This window comes from Anabrus simplex, chromosome 4, assembly GCF_040414725.1.
Source record: "Anabrus simplex isolate iqAnaSimp1 chromosome 4, ASM4041472v1, whole genome shotgun sequence".
NCBI lineage: Eukaryota > Metazoa > Arthropoda > Insecta > Orthoptera > Tettigoniidae > Anabrus > Anabrus simplex.
Window position 1 is genome coordinate 139717820 of NC_090268.1, and position 23492 is coordinate 139741311.

Consider the following 23492-nt stretch of genomic DNA (forward strand, 5'->3'; position numbering starts at 1 on the left):
ATGTTTCTAATAAGGGTAACGTAGACCCTACACGGATACAGAGGGTCAGTTTGGTGTCCGGACATTTCGTACCACCTAGGTCGTTATCTGCCTGCGAACGGTTTTCCCGTAATCCCCAAATATTTACTTCAGGACAATCCATTCCACTTGATGTCAAATTGGTATTCCATTTCCACGCCAGCGGGCGTAATGAGTCTGACAGACACACTTTAGAAGTCAGAAACAAAAATAATTTACAACATTTGCTGAAGAAAATGTCTATATTATTTTAATAACTGCCCTTTAAACTATACTTATCACTTATACTTACGTAAATATTATCATAAGAAAGTCGATTGTTTGAAGTATAAATGCTGAAACAAAACAATACAATAGAAATATACATCGTGTTCGGGCGCAATGTGCCTGACGAGCATAAGGTTGGATAATATTACTATTAAAGTGAATATTTATAAACTACTGCATTATTTCATTATCAAGTTAGTACAATAAAATATTCTGATGAATTGGTCGATATGGGCTTGAAGGTCATGAGGAAACAGGAAACTACTGAAAGGTGGAAGTAGCTAGGTCCCGCTAATGACGAATACGAGATAAGAATTAACACGTGTGCCAGTCAGATCAGTTGCGTCCGACGGAAGGTTAGCATCAGTAGTGGTCACACCGTGCGCCACTAGTGGACAATGAATATACAAATGAATACATTATTTTCTTCTTACATTCTGTTTTACGTCGTACCGACACATATAGGTCTTATGGCGACGATGGGATAGGAGAGGCCTAGGAATAGGAAGGAAGCGGCCGTGGCCTTAATTAAGGTACAGCCTCAGCATTTGCCTCGTGTGAAAGTTTTCTGGGCTGCCGACAGTGGGGTTCGAACCCACTATCTAGTGGATGCAAGCTCACAGCTGCGTGCCCCTAAACGCACGGCCAACTCACCCCGGTATTGAATACATTCTTTAGGATATCGTTTTTACTTCGCAATACTTCCCATTCTTTCAAGCGGTACAGAACGTCCTCTCCTAAATACTTTTAAGTCATCAGCTGACACTTCGCAGGTGATCAGCCGGTCAAATGGTACGAAATGTCCGTGGTACGAAATGTCCCAGAACCGTCAATTTTGCTGTTATGGTTAGTTTATAAACATGTTCATTTTCATCTTTGATAATTAGTGAGTAACAACTCTCTTCATCACTTTTCAGACTGGTTAGCACCCGACCCATCTGGCCAGGATTCCAAAGCATTCTGCAGATATTGCCACGCTAGTCTCAAAGCTCATAAGAATGACTTGTTAGATCATGCAAAAACGAAAAAGCATTGCGATAAAGTTCAGATGGAGAGGGTCGTAAAATCATGCCAAAAGATCAAACCTGTAGAAATTGGCAGCACTGTTAAACAGGCAGAACTTAAAATTGCTCTTTATGTGGCTCAACATTCTTCCATTAGGAGTGTTGATCACCTGGGGGAACTTCTTCCTCTCTTAGAGTGTTCTACGTCTACCACTTTACAAAGTATAAAGATCCATAGAACAAAATGTACCATGCTTATTAAGAACGTTATAGGGCCTTCTCTGCAAGAAGATTTGGTCCTCGAAATTAGAAATTCCCCTTATTCTATTATTATTGATGAAAGTACCGATCTCGCAACTCAAAAGCTGCTTTGCGTTATGTCACGGTACTTTTCTCTTATTAAAAAAGACATTGTTTCTACATTTTATTGTATTTTGGAACTGGCTAGTTGTGATGCAGAAACCATTTACAGTTCACTGAAAGGAAAGCTTGAAAGTGATGGCATTAATCTTGAAAACTTAGTAGGCATTGGGGTGGATGGTGCAAGTCTAATGGTAGGGATTAATAACTCTGTAACAGCTCTTCTGAAACGCACTGTCCCTGACCTTATTGTCATGAAGTGCGTGTGTCACTCTCTCCATCTTTGTGCCGAAAAAGCTACTGGAATTTTTCCTCGTCAGTTGGAGTTTCGAATCAGGGAGACCCACAACTGGTTTTCCTACAGTCCTAAGAGACTAGGTCATTACAAGCAACTTTTCAGAACAATGAATAACAATCGCAACCCCAAAAGGATTCAAGGGCTTAGTGGCACCCGATGGCTCGCGAGATATGCTGCCATTGAAACAATTCTGGAACAATGGGAAGAACTGAAATTGCTATTTTCCTTAGCCAGAACTGAGGACAAATGTTTCATGGCTGATCAACTTTATAATATAATGGACTGCTCTGCGTATAAAGCCCTTCTGGTGTTCCTCAAAACTGAGTTAAAAGCTGTATGCAGGATTAATATGATATTTCAAAGTGAGCGAGTTGAAGCAGAGAAAGCACTGGAGGATGTCTTTCTACTCTTTAAATCAGTACTGAAAAAAATTGCTGTTCCCAGTCAGCTGGAAAAGCAGAAAGATGTAGATCTCCCATACTTTGACTTTGAGAAATACGTGATGCATACTTCAGGTATGTATTTAGGATATGATTTTGAATGTTTGGCACAAACTCTGAAACCTGATGAACGCAACGACGTTCATGAAAGATGCAAGAAGTTCTTAATTGAACTGTGCAAGGAACTTCAGAAAAGATTACGAGATAATATAGCAACTTTACAGACGATGGCAGTGCTACATCCTTCTACAGCAACATCACAGAAGAAACCTGAAATACTTCAACTTGTTTCCCATTTCAGTGGTCCTAAAGTGGCTGGGAATGTAGATGACATTGTCTCAGAGTGGAACAGTCTCCAAGATAAACAATGGCACAACACATCAAGTACTACGGCTTTCTGGGCTGAGGTTCTTCAGGATAAAGATGCAGCTGGAAATGATCGTTTCTCTAATATTGGTAACTTTGCAATTAGGCTGCTAACGTTACCAGTATCAAATGCCACAGTGGAGCGCGCATTTTCAATCTTTTCGATTATAAAAAACAAATTAAGGAACAGGTTATCGTTGGAACTAATAAATTCTCTACTTGCAACTAGATATTATTTAATTAGGGAAAACATATGTTGTACTCGTTTTCAACCATCCCCACAAATGATGAAAAAGTTCAATGCGTCCATGTATCATCACAAAAACGTTGAAATAAGTGAAGAAGAAGAGGAGGTGCTAGAGGATCTCAGCAAATTTTAAGACTTCTGCAGGATCATTGAGCAGGAAGACAAGAAAGACAAACTTGTGAGTAATTTTCTGTTAAACAGTAGCATGCATGTTGTCTAATAATTTTCTTGTATGCATCCAATCAACCTTTTGTGTACCGTAGTATTTATGTAGAATTTTGAAAAACATTATGTTTGATCAATATGATGGTGACGAAAATAATAATTATGTTTTGTTTTTTTTTGCCTCATTTAGAGGGATTTTAGAAGTGATCTGGGGGGAATTTGGACTTAGGAGTTGGCAACACTGCAAAGAGGTTCAGTTGAAAGAAATAAAATCCTGGAGGCGGTGGAGGAGGAGTAGTAGCAGAGAAGAAGAATAATGCATTCTTCACATTCTTTTTGCACTGTATTTACAAATGGGAGTTTCGGTTTCGGTTATGTCAGGCTCTAACCTATAGCGTTGTATTCTATTCAGTTTGGTACATGAAGATGTATTTGGCTTGTGAACAAAATTATCGAATTTTGCGTTCTATCTATAAATATTGTTATGCACCTAAGTAAGTGAATGCCTTTAAATAATGAATCAAACAAACTTCGTAAGTGGTAACATCAAATCTCAGATGCAGTTATTACAACAGTTGTACGATGAGGTATGTTAGCTTATTCAGCGTTTATTTATGAAGCAAACTTATTAATGCTTTCTCCTCTGCTGCTAAGTGCGCGGCGTGTATAAATATGTAAAGTGGAGGGGAAATGATTTCGTACATAACCTCTGCTTCTCCTTCATTGTAATCCTAGGTTTCATTAGTATAATAGACATTTTTTTGCATTCAAATATCGTTACACAAACGTGAGCTTTTACTTAACCTTTTACAAATGTGGAAATTGAAAAGGTTTTCCATGGTTTTTATTTTAATGATGTTTTATTATTGCCGTTCAAAACAATCAAATTGAATAATATTTGCTGTTAATAAACCCATTAGTGCATAAAGTTAATTTTTGTGTTTTATTTCAATTTATCTGATTATGATATCCATAGAAGTATTTTAGGTAAAGTCCAATCTGGTCAAGCTGATCCATTCTTCGGATGCCACTATAGGACTTGAACTGTTTTCATTGCAGTACAGACACTGCATATTTTTTTATGCTGGACCACCTTGATGCACCGTTTATCTCTATCTGTTTGTAGTTTGTACCAGTAGTGACAACACTGTTGTCATTCCAGTGCACCAGCAGTGCAGCACCAAAACTCCTGCAGTCATATGGTTTCTTCTGTTTCCTGTCTGCCTTTCTTTGAAGGACGTACTTCTTTGTCTGGTTTTCTTGAAATGACCCTGTTGCACTTATTTTCTTTGATGCCAGATGTCTTCCCATTTTCAGAAATGTAAAGTAGTTGTCAAAGAATATTGTATGCTCCATGTTTGATTCAGTTCCACCTGCATCAATGAAAGGTAGGAGTACACTTCCTGCAAGTCCAGATTCCAAATTATTTCAGTCTTTCATTTTACATTGCTGTATACACTTGGGAAAGTGGAAAGCTATCCTATAGCCACTGGCAGAGAAAGAAGTTAGCGGAATTTCACAATTTTGTGCATTATCTGATGGGGGGGTCAGGAAAACAGTCACCGAATGAGATGTAGATCGTGATCTTGTCCACTTAGGCGTTTCTTCTTTTGTGTTACAGTTTGACCTACTAATGCTTTTGAATTTTCTATCAGGGATATCGGAAACAGGGGTACTGGCCCAGTCTTACTATAGTATGTCACTTTCTTATTCATACAATTTCAGATTGTGAAAAGAACAGTATATTTTGGACATTCAAATGGATGTTATAGTAATTGCCTTTTAAGAATTTATTTCTGGTAGATTTCTTTACAATGCCATACAAAAATAATACTTGTAACAGCATATAGTACAAAATACTCGAGAATATAACAAAACATGACTTTTTCCTACGTCACATTGTTATGCATACAGAAGCGACTTCTTCAACTAAATAATGAAATGAACCATAGCACCAATCCAAGTACTTTGTGCAGGAGTCCTTGGCTTTAATGACAGCTTGACACCTACGCTGCATGAATTTAGTAGCCTTGCACACGTTTCATGGCTGATACTGTACCATTCTTGGGTCACCACTCGTTTTAACTCGTCTTTGGATGAAACCTTTCTACTGTGAACACTATACTTCTAAAATGCCCATAAATGTTCAATAGGGTTTAAGCCAGAAAACTGGGGAGGTGTTTTTAATTGTTTTAGAATGTTCCACATTAGCCACTCCTTGTTCAGAGCACCGGTATGTTTGGGGTTGTTATCCTGTTGAAACATGTAGGTCAGTTGCATTCCCAATTTTTCAGCACTTTGTTTAACATTGTTCCTCAAAATATTATTGTACACTGCTTTGTCCATCGTGCCTTTAGTAAATTGAATGTTCCGTACACCTTGTGCCGACATACACACCCACTTCATAACCGATCCACCTCCGTGTTTCACTGTGGGAATTGTATTGGCGACATCGTTGTCCATATTGGTCTTTCTCCACACCCTACGGGCACCATTGGAACCATACAGGTCGATTTTAGTTTCATCGGACCAGATGACATTATTCCAAAACTGCTGGCCCTTGTTTACTTGTTCTTTTGCAAAGAGTAGTCTTGCAGCATGGTTCTTCTTACTAACATAGGGTCTCTTCCTTGGTACTCGGCTATGGTAACCGTATCAATGTAAAACTCACTGGACCGCCTGAGTACACAGTTTCTTTCCAGTAACATTTTCCAGCTCTGCCTGCATCTTTGGAGCACTTATGAGAGGGTTGGATTTCACTTGCCTCACAATAAGTCTTTCAGCTTGTGGACTTCGTTTCTTTTGTTTGGGTTTTCTTGGCACATTCTTCACCGACCCTTCGTACTTAAACTTATTGACGACATATTGAACAGTGGCATGACTTTTCTTCACTTTGAGTCCTATTTTTGCAGGGAGTGCCCTCTAAGTACTAGATTGACAACTGTCTGTTTCAGCTCATAGCGAATCTCTTTACCCTTGCTCATTTCTACCAGCACTCATAGGTCTAAGATGACCACAACCAGTAACACCTCTCCTCGCTCCTCATCTACTTACGCATGTCCCACTCAGAGTTGTCAGATGACGCCATCTGTACTACTGTACGAATAACAAAGGGACTTGAGGTTTTTTAGTGTATGCATTTTTTATACACTTTATGTTTACATCTTATCATATTCACGACACACAACTATAAATCAATAATTTCCATAAATATACAAGCACATGGAATGCTTTATAACAAAATGGGTTGTGTATGAATAGGAATGTGACATACTGTATGACTCTATTCTTGTATGACAGCTTCCTTATGCATGGTTTTCTGGTTTTTCAGTTCCATCTGTAAACTCAGTAATATTTTGACTACCACTGGACCTAGCCTTCCCTTTTTCATATTTTGTTGAAGCAATTTGCTCCTTACATTTACTCAGAAATAGGTTTCTACCAACATAATTTAGATTACCGTCGTACTCATCTGTCATTATCATCAACCGTTTTACACCTATCATCAGGAGGTTTGATGTGCTGCTCCTCTCCAAATGTCGGTTCTTCCTCGTAAACTTTGAATATTTCACTCACCATCAAACTGGTAAGGGAATACAAATGTTTGAGACAGTAGGACTCCCTGTGCATAACGTCAGATTTTCAGGACAGCTATAGCCTATTTACAAGCCTCTGGATCTCAATAATAAGACATAATTGACATCTTTGTGTGTCGGTAGATTCATAGGAGTGTCAACAATATGGTCCATACCACAGTTTACAATTATTGGAAATATTTCTTAACTCATAAATAAAAATCTCAACTGTTGCACAAAACTCTGTACTATCTTGCTGCCATGCTCGCAATAAGTGTGATTCGACAATGAATGGTAAGGATAAAGAATGATGTATTCTTGGTTCTTGTTAGCTACAAGTTTTCTGAAGCACAAGAAAGTATCACAGGCTTAAAACCATGCATAAATATCACACTTTCTTTTTTTTTTTTTTTTTTTGGTGATGTCCGATTTTTCGGATGCTTTGCACTAATGGGTTAAAACGTTACAGAGGTAATGAAGTTAATATTTCTTCCTAGTTCTAACCAGTATACTTTTTCCAATCCATGATTTTGATCCGGGGCATTACGGCTGATGACCCTGTGGTTAAACTTTTTTTCATTTTTCAATATGGTTTTTTTACGTCTCGCTAACTAGTTTTGTGGCTTTCATAGATGCCGAGTGGTTCTGACTGCAGAGTGCTGGATTTCTGATCCTGAGTTCGTGAGTTTGATCAGGTGGCATTTGAACAAGCTCATGTAAAACTGGCATGTAAAATAACTCCTGTGATGGGACTAAATTCCAATACCTGGCATCTCCAGAAATCATAAAATTAGTTAATGGGATGCAAAAGCAGTAACTTAATTACTATAAATTTTACTTTCCTTATGAATTAGGCCTAATTCCTTAATTCTTTTTTAAATTTAGTTCCGTTTTGTATGACGATAGTGGGGTCAAATTTCGAATGAAGTACAATTTCTTTTTATGTTCCAGATTTTACTTCTTTATATTTTATGTACAACTGCTGTGCTCATCTTTTGTTTCCCTCCACTATATAAAAATGAAAACCTGCAACCTGTTTTCCAGTCATTGACCGGGTCAGGGATGTAATGAATGAAGCAGATATAGGCTGTTATTACGATCGGGTCGCCACTCCCAAAGTGATTTATTAATGAATGATAGATGCTATGAAATGAAAATGGAGAGTGTTGCTGGAATGAAAGATGATGGGGAAAACCGGAGTACCCGGAGAAAAACCTGTCCCGCCTCCGCTTTGTCCAGCACAAATCTCACATGGAGTGACCAGGATTTGAACCACGGTATCCAGCGGTGAGAGGCCAACGCGCTGCCGTCTGAGCCATGGAGGTTCTTTTTTCTCTCCACTATAATGCTCTCTAATTTCTACATTTCATATCTTTATTTTTCCATCATGATACTAGTGTGTGTACTCCCAGGATGGTAATATAAGTGAGATTGAATCAAGGTGTAGTAAAGCTAATGCAGTGAACTCGCAGTTGCGATCAACAGCATTCTGTAAGAAGGAAGTCAGCTCCCAGACGAAACTGTCTTTACATCGGTCTGTTTTCAGACCAACTTTGCTTTACGGGAGCGAAAGCTGGGTGGACTCAGGATATCTTATTCATAAGTTAGAAGTAACAGACATGAAAGTAGCAAGAATGATTGCTGGTACAAACAGGTGGGAACAATGCCAGGAGGGTACTCGGAATGAGAAGATAACGGATAAGTTAGGAATGAACTCGATGGACGAAGCTGTATGCATAAACCGATTTAGGTGGTGGGGTCACGTAAGGCGAATAGAGGAGGATAGGTTACCTAAGAGAATAATAGACTCTGTTATGGAGGGTAAGAGAAGTAGAGGGAGACCAAGACGACGATGGTTAGACTCAGTTTCTAACGATTTAAAGGTAAGAGGTATAGAACTAAATGCGGCCACAGCACTAGTTGCAAATAGAGGATTGTGGCAACGTTTAGTAAATTCACAGAGGCTTGCAGACTGAATGCTGAAAGGCATACCAGTCTTTAATGATAATGTATGTATATATGATACTAGTTCACATCATGTGATAAAGCATGGACCCTTTGACCATTCTGGGTATTTTTTCCCTATAACCAAAACATGTCAGCCATTCTAAATGGCTAAATAATAATTATTAAAAAAATGTTGATTTCCTCCGGAACATAATTTTTGAAATAATAATGTTAGTGATTTTATGTCTCACTAATTTATTTTATGTGCTGGTAAACTGACTTGAGGTTGGCATAGGCTATTCAAACACCTTCAGATACTACCGGACTAAGCTTGGATCTGTCTTGTCAACTTGGAACTCGGAAAGCCAGTGCTCTACTATTTGAGCTATTCAGTTCAGCAAAAATGACTACCAGTGTCATTTTAAACCTGGCATATTTTGAGTTGGAAAATTGAATGCTTGAATACAAATTTTCAGAGCTGCTAATGATGGGGTTTTGAATATACCATTTCTCAAATGCAAACTTGTACAAACATGGCCTGTACTGTGTAGTTAGCTCATTTGATTACTCTAATTTTTATTCCTGGTAACTGTAAGTAGTATAAAGTAGTATCTATTGCCCCCCATTATTGCCTGGCTAAGCCCAGCCAGTGAGCGAGAGATCCCGAGGTGGACCGTTCGTTCCTGGCTTTCCGTTTTCTAGAGGCATTTAAGGAAAAAGGGGTTGACGACCAAGCAAAATAATATAAATTTTTAAAAACAACACTTTTACATTTATTAACACAAGCATTTATAACATAAAATATCCTTGCTGGATTTCTTACAGCGAACTTTCGTAATATCTCATTCTCCAGTAGCATTTTCTAACCAAACGTACTTCTCGTCCTCCAGCATTACTGTTCTGGAATGAAAATTAACAAACAAAATTAGGCCTTTACTGCCTTTAAAAATTAAAGTATTTAACTGAAAGAGTCCAAAGACTTCAATAAAGGTTTGTATAAAATTAGTAGACAGCTATCTCACTTCTTATTCCACAGAAAAATTTGCTAAAGGCTCTGTGAATTTTTATTCATCTCAACACGTGGTCAATGATGAATTCTGATGAATCTCAGAATTCATGTATCCCACTCATCAATAACACCAGTAGATGCTGTAGTGAAAATCAAAATTATTTCCAAAATTTTATAATTAACTTATTATTATTATTATTATTATTATTATTATTATTATTATTATTATTATTATTATTATTATTATTATTATTAATAATAATAATTAAATAATAATAATCTCTAACCTTGTCTGTGCAATATTTTACTTTATCATCACACGATCGTGTTTTCCAACTAGTGTATCTCACTATATAATTCTCATGGCAATTATAATTCACATTTTTAAATGATTATTCTTCAATTAATTACTATTACTCATTATCACAGATTATGCCATTTGTGAACATTTAATTCTTACATTTGCATAGCATTCAAAATTTCAAATTAATTTGAAAATATTTCGGAATAAATATAAATGTATTGGACAATTTCTTATCCACGTGTGAGTTAATTGGAAATTAATTTATGAATTACTTGCCTTTGCGGAAAAATAACGAGACGATCTTTCCCTTAAATCTTAACAGCAAATTAAATCCTAATCTAGTCTTACTTGACACTAATCTCATTAAACTTTTCCTTAAGGTGCGCAAAATAAATCCTCATGGTGGCAAACAACGTTGAACACAATCTGTGCCGTTGCCAAAAATGCACGACCAGATTAAATCACATTGAACAATCAAAGACAAGGAAAATATTTATAATTACAACACACACACCACATTCACACAAGGTAACACATACTTTTTATATACATTATTTACAGCGAATCCTGCCCTTATAGATTTATTCTTTATTTTTAAGCATGGTCACATCGATAGTTTCCGGGAGGATAAGTTCGTGTAAGGAAATACTCTTTCTTCAATAGTGGCTAGTGATTGAAATTCGTGATATCACTTGGGTTGAAATATTCCTCAGACAACGATGTAGATTCATCTAAATTTCCGAAATTTATTTGAAGATTCCAGTAAGATTCCATGATCATCACCATCACATGGGTTACAAGACGCAAGTATCGCGTTCGTGAGCCTCAATTGCATTATTATTACTCCCTATTAGTGAAATATATACACATCATGTGCTCCACTTACAACAAATTATTGTGCTCCCAAAGACACAAGAAGTCATTCATCAATAATAAATCCTCCAATTAATAAATTACTCAATTAACATCCCGCAGGATAGCCGTATTCCAGGCACATCATGAACTGAGCACATTAAATCTCACATATAAGGCATCTAAGAAATTTATAGCTCACGACCGTATAATTCCATTTTAACCCGATCTTTACTTGATTTTATTATTATTCAAGTGATTATTATATCTATCAATCCTCGTGAAATATCATGAAATTAGATGACTCGATCCTAAAGAATACAAGTGATCTTAGAATTACACTAGGTTTGATCCTATCTCACGGAACTCAATCCAGATTGATTCCAATATCACAGGCAAATAAATAAAGTTTGTCGTGTGGTCAGTGATTTTTAGAGATATCTAACTCCAGTGTATGGGAACTCAGTCAAAGACAGACTACACATCTAATCTAATAGGTTCCAGATTTCAGTCACACACATGTAACTCGACTACCATGACACCTCAAGAAATGGAAAAATGAAATATTTATATCTACAACAAGAACTAATAGAGCTACGATTTAAAGAAGAAAGATCCTCTAGTTTCACAAAGATGAGATAGAAAATAAATTTTTAGATGGTACTCAAGTTTTAGATGAGGTTCGATCCCAGGTTGCAGTCAGTCATTCCGGCATTTCCCCGGTCAGTCACCTTCCCTATCCAGAAGCGCCTCACATACTTAGAAGATCATGGAGACACGGCAGAAGACGTCCCATGATGAAATTAAGATGTACATTGTAGAGGAGTAATCCATCTTGATATACACAGCGATCACTGGGATGAATGAAGTCATGTTCCAGAAGCGTAGGCTGTAACTAAGACGACAAATATTTAGATATGCTCACACACGCAGAATTATTGAATGTTCTCCTGGAGAAATACACTTAACTTGGATCTCCTAAGTTGGAATTCACGTCATAAGAGTTGTTAATAAACTTCACTAAATTCAGCAGAACGGATGTCTGCTTGCACGGCAAGGTTCTCCTTCCACGTGGTTACGATGAACAGCAGAGTAGACCAGAGTAGAGTACAGCAGAGTAGAGAGTGATTTACTTTGAACATGGCTTTTTATAGCCTTCGCTCGGGAGGTGTGTATTTTTTTAAGACGATCATTGGTTCACGGGGTCTCTTATAATTGGCTACGACTGCTCTCGAAGCTTGGTCGCAGTCCAGGTCGTCCGCGCGTGGCGGGCTAGAAACACAGGCTCGTCACGTGATCTACCTTGCACTCAGTCGAACGTAGATCAATACATCGCCTCTCTGAATGCCAAAAAAAAAACCAGTTTGGAGCTCGCTTCTTGCTTCTCAAATGACAAATACAGCTCCCGGCGAACAATAAAACTTTCAGTGTGAACTTGTCGTAAATATTCTAAATATCGCCAAATTTGAAGGGGACACTATTGCTGTCAAGAAGCTCAAGGGTGGATCAAGGGTAGTTTGCCAGCCTCTAGATCCACAGATTGGGCCGATGACCTTCGATGTTAGGCCCCTTAAAACAACAAGCAAGATCCCCAGATCGTGGAATCACCCTCAGCAGAGGTAGACAGATTTATAAATGATTGTAAAAATTCATGTGACATTCCATGTTTGAACAAAAAACATACAACAGAGAACGTGTCTCCAATTACAAAATTAAAATATAAGATATATTAAATAATTGTATTCATGATGATGATCATGGTAATGAGATTGGGTTAATGAAATGAAATGTCATATGGCTTTTAGTGCCGGGATATCCCAGGAAGGGTTCGGCTCGCCAGGTGCAGGTCTTTCTATTTGACACCCGTAGGTGACCTGCACATCGTGATGAGGATGAAATGATGATGAAGACAACACATACACCCAGCCCCCGTGCCATTGGAATTAACCAATTAAGGTTAAAATCCCCAACCCGGCCGGGAATCGAACCCGGGACCCTTTGAACCGAAGGCCAGTACGCTGACCGTTCAGCCAACGAGTCGGACATTGGGTTAATGATAGTGAGAAATGAAGAAATTAACATAATGATGGCAAGGATGGTAACAATGTTGTGTAATAATCATTACTAACTTAATTACTGTATAATCGATCAATTTGAAACTTTTTTAGTGCCTAATCATGAGCCTGAGGTGAAGGAGAAAATTTTGTTGTTGTAGCCAATATCTAACTCCGTACTGTTCACGGCCATTCTGTTATAGGCTACTCATTGCATATTCTGTGTAGTGGTAGTTATTGTGACTGGCTGTTATTTTCACAGTAGAACATGAATGAAACTCATGTTTTTGCCTGTGGGACATTGAATTTTAATCATGAAAGAAAATGCAAATTATCAAGAATGCTATTTACAACTTTGTACATAACTATCATATTGCATAAATATCTACGTGATCTAAGGGATTTGAAATGGGCATCTATGAGGAGACACTCGTGGCTTGCATTCAAATGAAATTCACCATATTTTCTCTTGTATAGAAATTTTAGGAAACATTTCTGGACTTTGTCTATTATATTGATACCTTTATTGTTACAGTAGCATATTTAAGTCTAGAGCATTCTAATGTGTTGTAGAGTGTAATAATTGTTGTTATTTCATTAAATAGTTTTACATTACACATGACGAATCCCAGCATTTTATAAGCGCTGTTGGCTGTTCTTTCAGTATGACTTCGGAATATTAACTTGGGCATCGAAAAATATACCAAGGTCGATGTACTCAATGACTTTCTTCAGTTTCTCCCCTAACATTGAATAAGTGAAATTTACTGACACTTTGGCTCTTGAGAAAGAAAGGGTTACACACTTATAAATATTAAATTTTATTTTGTTTTTAATGCTCCATTAGCAGATGTGTTCTATTTAAAGTTGCGAACTTTCCACCTTTCAGTGAACATAATTTTTTATATTGTCATGGATGACACTTAATCATAAGGACATGTTTTATTTCCTATACTTTCATATTACAGTCGAACCTGCCCTAACAGACACCCTTATTCAGCGGACACCTCCCTATACGGACAATTTTCCTTGGAACCGATTTTATTTTACATAAGACAAGTGTTAAATTGGCCTCATTTAAGGGGACGCCTCGAACACCGGACAGCGGACATCACCATTTGTATCGTCCATTTGACTTAAGCGGACACTTAACATGTTGCAGGACAATTTATTACACCGGACCACATGTCATCCTTTCTTTTAAAACCATTCTTCAGACATAAGGAAATCCCTTTTGAATGTTTGTACTATTTTGAGTGCATGGGGAGAGAAGGTACATCGGAATGCAGTTCTACCTAGTGGTGTATATGCCTATTCCGAGAATTCTAATTGTCCAGAAATGCTGCCAGAGACTGTTGACTCACAAGTTACCTGGGGATTTTCTTCCCTTCTTGCATCATTCTATTCATAACTCGGATTGTCGCTGATAAGGTCGAGCTCAGTTAGTCAACTTGAGAAGGAAAAGACAGTACAGGCCCTAATTAGTGAGACAGAAATACCGTAGCATTTCAGTTGTCTGTTAAACATGAGTAACACGGGACGATCGTGTTTAGATCTCAAGGCAAGAAGAAATGTGATTATAGAAAGTGACAAAGAACATTCAGTGGGAAAGCTTGCCGAAAAATTCAACTGCGGGAACACTCAAAATAAACACTATTGTGAAGAATAGAACTGAAATTTTAAAGGAGTGGGAGGAAAATAGGAATCGAGGAGTGAAAAGAAAGTTGGAGTCAGTTTTTTCAGAAGTGAACGTTGCGGTATATGAGTGGTTTAAGTGTGCTCAAGTGAAGAAACTGTGCGTGAGTGGACCAGTGTTACAAGATAAAGCTTGAGAAATCGCAAATAATCTGAAAGGTGAGGATTTTGTAGCTAGCAATGGTTGGTTAGATTGTTTTAGAAAACGTCATAACGTTAGTTTTAAACAGTCTGTGGAGAAGGTGGTGATGTGTCTGCAACTGAAGTAGCGGATTGGAAAGATAGGTTTCCAGACATTTTGAATAGTTACGAACTGAAAGACATTTTGAATGTTGATGAAACTGGTCTGTTCTTTATGGCATTCCCGAAGAAGTCACTAACTTTGCCAAATGAAAGTTGCAAGGGTGGGAAAATGTCTAAAGAAAGAACCACCATCATGTTTTGTTGTAACACGCTTGGTGAAAAGGAAAATCCTCTAATAATCGGTAAATCCTTGAGACCCAGCTGCTTTAAAAACAAGGACTTAAATTGTCTTGGTGTCGAATGGCATGCAAATAAAAAGGCATGGGTGATGTCAGCATTATTCGAGAATTGGCTCCTTGCTTTGGATTCCAAGATGGAGGCCAGAAACTGTAACTTGATCTTATTGCTAGATAATGCTACGTGTCGTCCAGAAATACGGCTTTCAAATGTACAACTCTTGTTCCACCCAATACCACTTCTCATCTTCAGCCCTTGGATCAAGTAATCATTCAAGCATTCAAATTAGACTATCGTAAGAAGGTTTTACGGTCGTTAGTGGCACACATGGATGAAGCAGACTCAGCTTTTGATTTGATGAAGAAGATCAATGTTGGCGATGCAGTTTCATGGACAAAGGCAGCCTGGAATGCAGTCAGCGAAACTGCAATCAGGAAATGCTTTGCAAAATGCGGCATCACTAATTCTACAGTTGAAGAACAAGCAGAGAGGTTCGAAATGAATATGATGAACTTTAGACTTTAACAACGACAGCTGGATTGACATATGATATTGAAGCCGAAAAAGAGAATATTCCTTGCTGTGACAATCTCAAGGGCGACTGGCAGTCCGACTTCAGGACGCACTTTAAGCTTCCTGTGTTATCAAATTATACAGTGATTGTTTGTTGCACGTATCGTAAGGTCAATGTTTGTTGCATGTATCATAAGGTCCATGTTTGTTTGCACCTCAACTCCTCATTCGTTTTCTTCTTATGATAGCTTTCAATTCTTTTAAGCTAAATTTTCAGGTTTAATTTAATTCACTGCACTTCGTATTTCTAGCTATCCATAGCAGCCTTCATTAGTCGTACAAAAGTACCATTTTGAATAAAACTTGTTATCGTTTTACAGAGCCCGAATTAGGAACGAAAAGTGACGATGTCGATGAGGCGGAAGAAGAACGAGAAGTTCTGTCAATGAAGCAGGGACTATATATGCTTAAACAGATAAAGAATTTGTCTGTCACGCTGGACGGCGAGTTTGGCGAGAACACTATGGAACCATTTAACAATTATATTCCGTTTTCGAGAATATTGCAGTTAAGAAAACGTGCTAAATTTACACAGATGAAGCTTCACGATTACTTCACGAAGCTGTAATGTTTGTAAATGATGTAAAAATCACTTATAATAACTCTCTATGAAATACTAGCACAGAAATGACTTAGAATAATAAAAATAAAGATATCTATGCTTATATTTAAGGTGGATGTTCTTTGCCATTAAAATGTTCGATTATTTTTACAAACTTGTTTTAGCGGACACCTTTCGTAATGGACATTTTTTCTCGGAACCAACGGTGTCTGCAGAAGGGAGGTTCGACTGTATTAGGTATCTACATTGATGCTATGTAATTAATTTATCAGGTGTAATTCAGCCAACCAGGCAAAAAACTGATAAGTTTATCAGATGTTTTCTATATCGTGCTGTAGAAGACAGCAGTCCTCTATTGTTGAAATATGCCTGTATAATTTCAGGTCATCCGCTTGAAGTAAGCATTTGTAATGACTTATACAATTTAGAAGATCATCAATAAAAAGTAAAAACAGCATTGGTCCCACATTCAAACCTTCCGGAAATCCTGAGAAGAAAGAATATTCTTTAGATGTACTTCTTGCAAAATGATGTACGTTTTTAGCCTGTAAAAGATCTTTGATGACACATTTAGTGTTGTTTGAGTCATCAGTCCATAGACTGGTTTAATGCAGTCGTCCATGCCACCCTATCCTGTGCTAACCTTTTCATTTCTACGTAACTATTGCATCCTACATCTGCTCTAATCTGCTTGTCATATACATACCTTGATCTACCCCTACCGTTCTTACTGCCTACACTTCCTTCAAAAATCAACTGAACAAGTCCTGGGTGTCTTGAAGATGTGTCCTATCATTCTATTTCTTCTCGTCAAATTTAGCCAAATCAATCTCCTCTTACCAATTCGATTCAATATCTCTTCATTCGTGATTTGATCTATTCCTCTCACCTTCAGCATTCTTCTGTAACACCACATTTCAGAAGCTTCTATTCTCTTTCTTTCTAACCTGGTTATCGTCCATATTTCGCTTCCATACAATGCCACGCTCCAGATGAAAGTCTTCAGAAACATCTTTCTAATTCCTATATCAATGTTTGATGTAAGCAAATTTCTTTTCTTAAGAAAGCTCTTCCTTGCTTGTGCTAGTCTGGATTTTATGTCCTCCTCCTGCCATCATTAGTTATTTTAATACACAAGTACCAATGTTCATCTACTTCCTTAATACTTCATTTCCCAATCAAATATTTCGTGCATCACCTGCCTTCGTTCGACTGCACTCCATTACTTTTGTTTTCGACTTATTTATTTTCATCTTGTACTCCTTTACAATTAAGAGATGAAAGTATATGATTTTCCATCTGTTCAATACAAATTCAAATGTGATATACAATGAAATGTCACATTTTATTCATAAATATTAGGGACCGGTTTCAGCATATCTATGCCATCATCAGCCTAAAGTTAGATACACAAGGACACAGGTAAATTACACATGTCAATACACAAATAAACTTTCTAACATATTGGCAATTCATAATAGCGTTGATATATACAAAATTTTGAATGTATAAAAACTCTCAATTATACCTCTTATAAAATTTATGATAAAGGTAAAATGATCTATTTACAATTCTGTGATATCTATTACCTAGTGATGTTTTGTGTTACAATTGTGTGTTAAATAACAAAAGATGTCTTTTAAAACACTTATGTCTGAACAGCTTATACACCTAATAAAAATTTGGGGTATTGACATTCCTATAGTATTAAAATTTAAGACGTTCTATCACGTAAAAATACTCATGTAAATAAAATTAGTAACAGTGTCCAGTATTGTTACATTGTAAAAGAGAATAGCTGTTCGTTATTTAATGTTTGTTAAAATAGTTCCTCATTAGAATATAGGCGGTAAGCCAAGTTAAATTGAGCGGCTTTAAGAATCAAATAAGTCTTGCTTGAAATAGCGGTAGCTTAGTTGTCAGGTTGCCAGATGGTTTTAAGTTTCTAAATCTCAGAAGTATAAAGAACATGTGAGTGGCTGAGGCCGTAGTTGATGAGTATGAGTTCACAAAGCACTGTGTCATCAGGTGGTGAAATGCAATTCTAGAGATCTTGTTTCAAAACGGACCTAAAAAAGATTGAAAACTGTATCAATATAACGTAAAAAAAACGCGAAAGAAATAATTAATTTTGAAATATAAACTCACCTCATGCACCACATACCAGCAGAACACTTCGTTCATACCATTCAGCAGCTTCTCGAGATCTTCTGCAGTCTGAGATAAAATAACAATATCATTGGCAAATCTCAAGGTTTTGATTTCCTCTCCTTGGATTGTGATACCCTGTCCAAATTCCTCTTTGATTTCCTTTACTGCCTGTTCTATGTAAACATTGAAAAGGAGGGGGGACAAACTGTAGCCTTGCCTCACTTCTTTCTGGATTGCTGCTGCTTTTTCAAAGCCCTCAATTCTTATCACTGCAGACTGATTTTTTATACAGATTGTAGATAATTCTTCGTTCTCGGTATCTGATCTCAATCACTTTCAGAATCTCAGAGAGCTTGGTGCAATCAACATTATCGAATGCCTTTCCTAGATCTACGAATGCCATGTATGTGGGCTTTTACTTCTTAACTTGATCCTCTAAGATCAGATTAAAGTCAGGATTGCTTCACGTGTTCCAACATTTCTTCTGAAGCCAAATTGATCTTCTCCCAACTCAGTTTCAACTGTAAAAAATAAATAATAAATAATACGTGTTAAAATTTTTCAGGCTGAGATACTAAACTAATGGTGCGGTAGTTTTTACACTTGTCAGCACCGGCTTTCTTGGTAATAGGTATAACAACATTCTGCCGAAAATTGGGTGGCACTTCTCCTGTCTCAAACATCTTACACACTAAATGGAATAACCTTGCCATGCTCGTTTTTCCTAAGGCAGTCAGTAATTCGAAGGGAATGTCGTCAATTCCACGTGCCTTGTTCCTATTTAGGTCTCTTACAGCTCTGTCAAACTCTTTGACCACAAAATTGGGTCTCCCATTTCATCAGCATCAACAGCCTCTTCTTGTTCCAGAACCAAATCATCTACATCTTTACCCCGATACAACTGTTTGATATGTTCCTGCCATCTTTCTGCTTTGTCTTCTTTCCCTAGAAGTGGCTTTCCATCTGAGCGCTTAATATTCATACACCTAGTTTTTATTTCTCCAAAGGTTTCCTTGTTTTTCCTGTATGCAGCATCTACCTTTCTTAGGACCATACAACCTTCGACATCCTTGCACTTTCTATCCACTTTATTCTTTAATCGCCCGTATTCTTTTCTGCCCTCTTAATTTCTAGCATTCTTGTATTTTCGTCATTCATCAGTCAGGTCTAGTATCTCCTAAGTCATCCACTAATTCTTAGTTGAACTTTTCTTCCTTCCTAACATTTCTTCAGCAGCCTTAGTGATTTTATTTTTCATGACTATTCGCACTTCCTCTATTGCATTTCCTTCAGCCTTTTCATTTAGTCCTTGTGTTACATGTTCCTAGAAACAATCCCTCACACTCTTTTCTCTCAACTAGTCTGGATCCCATGCCCTTGCATTCCTTCCTTTCTTCAATTTCTTCAGCTTCAGATGGCATTTCATGACCAATTTGTGGTTAGAGTCCACGTCTGCTCATGGGAAAGTTTTGCAATCCAACACCTGGTTTCTGAATCTCTGCCTAATCATAATGAAGTCTATTTGATACCTTCCAGTGTCTTCAGGTCTCGTACACGTATACAGCCGTCGTTTGTGGTGTTTGAACCAAATATTGGCAAGGACTAAATTATGATCAGTGCAGAATTCAACCAGCCGACTTCCTCTTTTGTTCCTTTGTCCCAGTCCAAATTCTCCTACTGTATTACCTTCTCTTCCTTAGCCTACCACTGCATTCCTGTCTCCCATCACAATTAGATTCTCGTCACCTTTTACATATTGTATTAAATCTTCTATCTCTTCATATATTCTTTCGATTTCTTCATCATCCGCTGAACTAGTAGGCATATAGACCTGCACTATTGTGGTGGGCATTGGTTTGGTGTCTATCTTGGCGACAATAATTCTTTCACTATGCTGGCCATAGTAGCTTACCCGCAGTCCTATTTTCTTATTCATTATTAAACCAACTTCTTGCATTTCCCGTGTTTGATTTTGTGTTGATAATTCGGCACTCACCTGATCAAAAATCCTGCTCTTTCTCCCAATGTACTTCACTTACACCAACTTCGTCTAACTTTAGTCTATCCATCTCCCTTATCAGATTCTCTAACCTACCACAATGATTCAAACTTCTAACATTCCACGCTCCGACTCCCAGAATTTCAGTTTCCATCTTCCTGATGATCTCGTGTAGTCCCCACCCGGAGATCCGAATGGGATACTAGTTTACTTCCAGAATATTTTACCCCGGAGGAAGCCATCATCAGTACATCATTCATACAGAGAGAGCTGCATGTAGTTAGTTACGGCTGTAGTTTCATGCTGCTTTCAGCCGTATAGCAGTATTAACACAGCTAAGCCATGTTTAGTATTTTTACAAGGCCATATCAGTCAATCATCTCGACTGCCACCCTTGCAACTTCCGAAAGGCTGCTACCCCCTCTTTCGATGAACCATTCGTTAGTCTGGTCTCTCAACAGATACCCATCCGATATGGTTCCACCTGAGGCTCAGCTATCTGCTTCATTGGGACACGCATGCCTCCCCACCGCGGCAAGGTCACGAGGTTCGCAGACAAAATTAATATAACTCTGCCATAGATTGCCCAGTAGATATCCGTTTCTCTGCCGTATGGTAGAGTGAAATGGAGCGTTGCAATTTTTTTAAAAATTATTTTTTGCTGTTTGCTTTACGTAGCACCAAGACCAATAGGTCTTATGGTGACGATGGGATAGGAAAGGTCTAGGACTGAGAAGGAAGCGGCCGTGGCCTTAATTAAGATACAGCCCCAGGATTTACCTGATGTGAAAATGGGAAACCACGGAAAACCATCTTCAGGGTTGCCGACAGTGGGTTTCAAACCCACTATCTCCCGGATGCAAGCTCATAGCTGCGCGCCCCTAACCGCACGGCCAACTCGCCCGGTAACGTTGCAGTTAAGAAGCAGACTGCCCATATGGCTTCCAATCAAAATGCCCGCGTGCAGTAGCTGAGGCCATATTATAGGATTCATGTAAATTGAAGCAGTGGAAATACCGTACTATTCGGGGATGTGTGCAAGGATAGTCAGGTTTGTACTTTTTGAGAGAGAGGATGTTCAAGTTGATGAATTAGTGAAGGAAAGCAAGTGCTGTAATGAAATTCATAAACATCCCACCGCACTGATGATTTACAATCTTACTGGGGACTGGAACATCAGAATATGATCAAAATTGCTATTTTTCAATCTTATCACTAGTGTGTAGGGGTAACATTCCTGACCGAGCCAGGAGACAGGCTTCTCATATGGCACAGAGAGCTGGAAAGAAATAAGGCTTACGAGCATTGCATGCAATGCAAAAACTGAAAGAACCAGACGTGGAAAAGAAAATTTGACATTGTCATTGGTTTCAGGTCCTTTTTATTGCAAGCCCAAATGTTCTCTTCATAAATTGGTTTACAAATGAAACATTGAATTGACAGAAACAGGGCAAGTTGACTGTGTGGTTAGGGGCGCACAGCTGTGAGCTAGCATCCGGGAGAAAGTGGGTTTGAATCCCACTGTTGGCAGCCCTGAAGATGGTTCTCCGTAGTTTCCCATTTTCATACCAGGCAAATTATGGGGCTTACCTTAATTAAGGCCACGGCAGCTTCCTTCCCATTCCTAGGCCTTTCCTATCCCATTGTCACCATAAGACCTCTCTGTGTCGGTGTGACGTAAAGCGAATTGTAAAAAAAAAAAAAAAAAAGGACAGAAGGCTATTTCCTTAAAGTTGTAAGCTAGGCTGTGTGGCTCAGACGGTTGAGGTGCTTGCCTTCTGAGCCCAACTTGGCAGTTTCGATCCTGGCTCAGTCCAGTGGTATTTGATGGTGCTCAGATATGTCAGCCTCGTGTCAATAGATTTACTGGCACATTAAAGAACTCCTGCGAGACTAAATTCTGGCATCTTGGCGTCTTCAAAAACCATAAAAGTAGTTAGTGGGACTTAAAGCCAATAACATTATTATTATTGATGTTGTAAAATTTTATTTGGTTTGCCGTGCACATATTTGCAAGAAAATTGCGATAATTTTAGAGTATAAAACCTTTTAAATGAAGTTTTACACTATTTACGGTACTGAGTGAATAAAAAAGGTAAAAGATTATGTGTGTACAGGGATAAACTGTGAAATTTGGAAGGCCCTGCTGCAGAGGTATGCCCTTGCCATGCGTTTTGGTGGGTGTGCCATTTATCAACTGATGAGCCCAACTTAGCACACTGGGCGAAACGCTGGTAACCAGGAATGAGTTCGCTGGAAAATTTATAATGTCCAATAACGGACCATTTATATTGGTATTAGTATTGCCAGAAATTTTTTTTTGCATACTTGATGTAGGTATTACTTCAATATTCAATATATAATGTCTCATAGAGACGTTATGAGAGACTGAAATATTCATTCTTTGTGTTTGTTTTGACACCTGCTCACACTCCATGTTCTGAGGTATCCTCTTTTGTGTTTCTCTGCATGAAATTCTTGAACAGTCCTTCTCAGGTTTCCTGTCTTGAATTTCTTTACATTTCCCAGTCACTTTCAGTTGCATTGTACTACTGTATATTTCATGGAAACTACACCTAGAACACTTCATTCCAGTACCGAGCGAGTGGTTGTGCAGTTTGGGTCACGCAGCTATCAGCTTGTATTTGGAAGATAGTTGGTTCATACCCAACTGTCAGCAGCCCTGAAGATGGTTTTCCATGGTTTCCTATTTTACTCCAGGAAAATGCTGGAGCTGTACCTTATTTAAGGTCATAGGGGCTTCCTTCATGTTCCTACCCCATCGTTACCATAAGACCTATTAATAATATCTGTCACCAAGCTGTAAAGCTTAGGAGAAAGAGGTGTTACTTTAGTGATACCTGGGGATGACTGTTACCAAATTTTTTAAAAATATTCTGAACAAGACCACAAATTAAATATTTAAATTGTTACAATGATAAGCTCGAAATAATCTCTTATAAATAGCACCAAAATTTAACTCCCTGAGAAAAAACAAAAAACTTTACCTCTTTATACACCCATCAGATGTCTGTACTAGAAATATCATTTTGATTTCACCATGATCAGCTTCATCATACCTGGTTAATTTTATCCCCATCTGATGGTATCAGCCCCTGTAAGATT

General features: G+C 38.0%; 1 protein-coding gene across 2 annotated transcripts in view; it reads left to right on the forward strand.

Moving 5' to 3' along the window:
* Positions 1 to 3442: 3442 nt before the first annotated feature.
* The window catches only part of LOC136872505 (unconventional prefoldin RPB5 interactor 1), a 72935-nt gene continuing 52885 nt past the window's right edge, over positions 3443 to 23492 (forward strand). The window contains exon 1 of one of the 2 annotated variants that reach the window (XM_067146313.2): positions 3443 to 3752. In XM_067146313.2, the coding sequence (XP_067002414.2) occupies positions 3681 to 3752 (72 nt within the window). In that variant the 5' untranslated portion in view covers positions 3443 to 3680. The remainder of the gene's footprint in view (positions 3753 to 23492) is intronic. The other variant, XM_068227194.1, reaches the window with a different exon arrangement.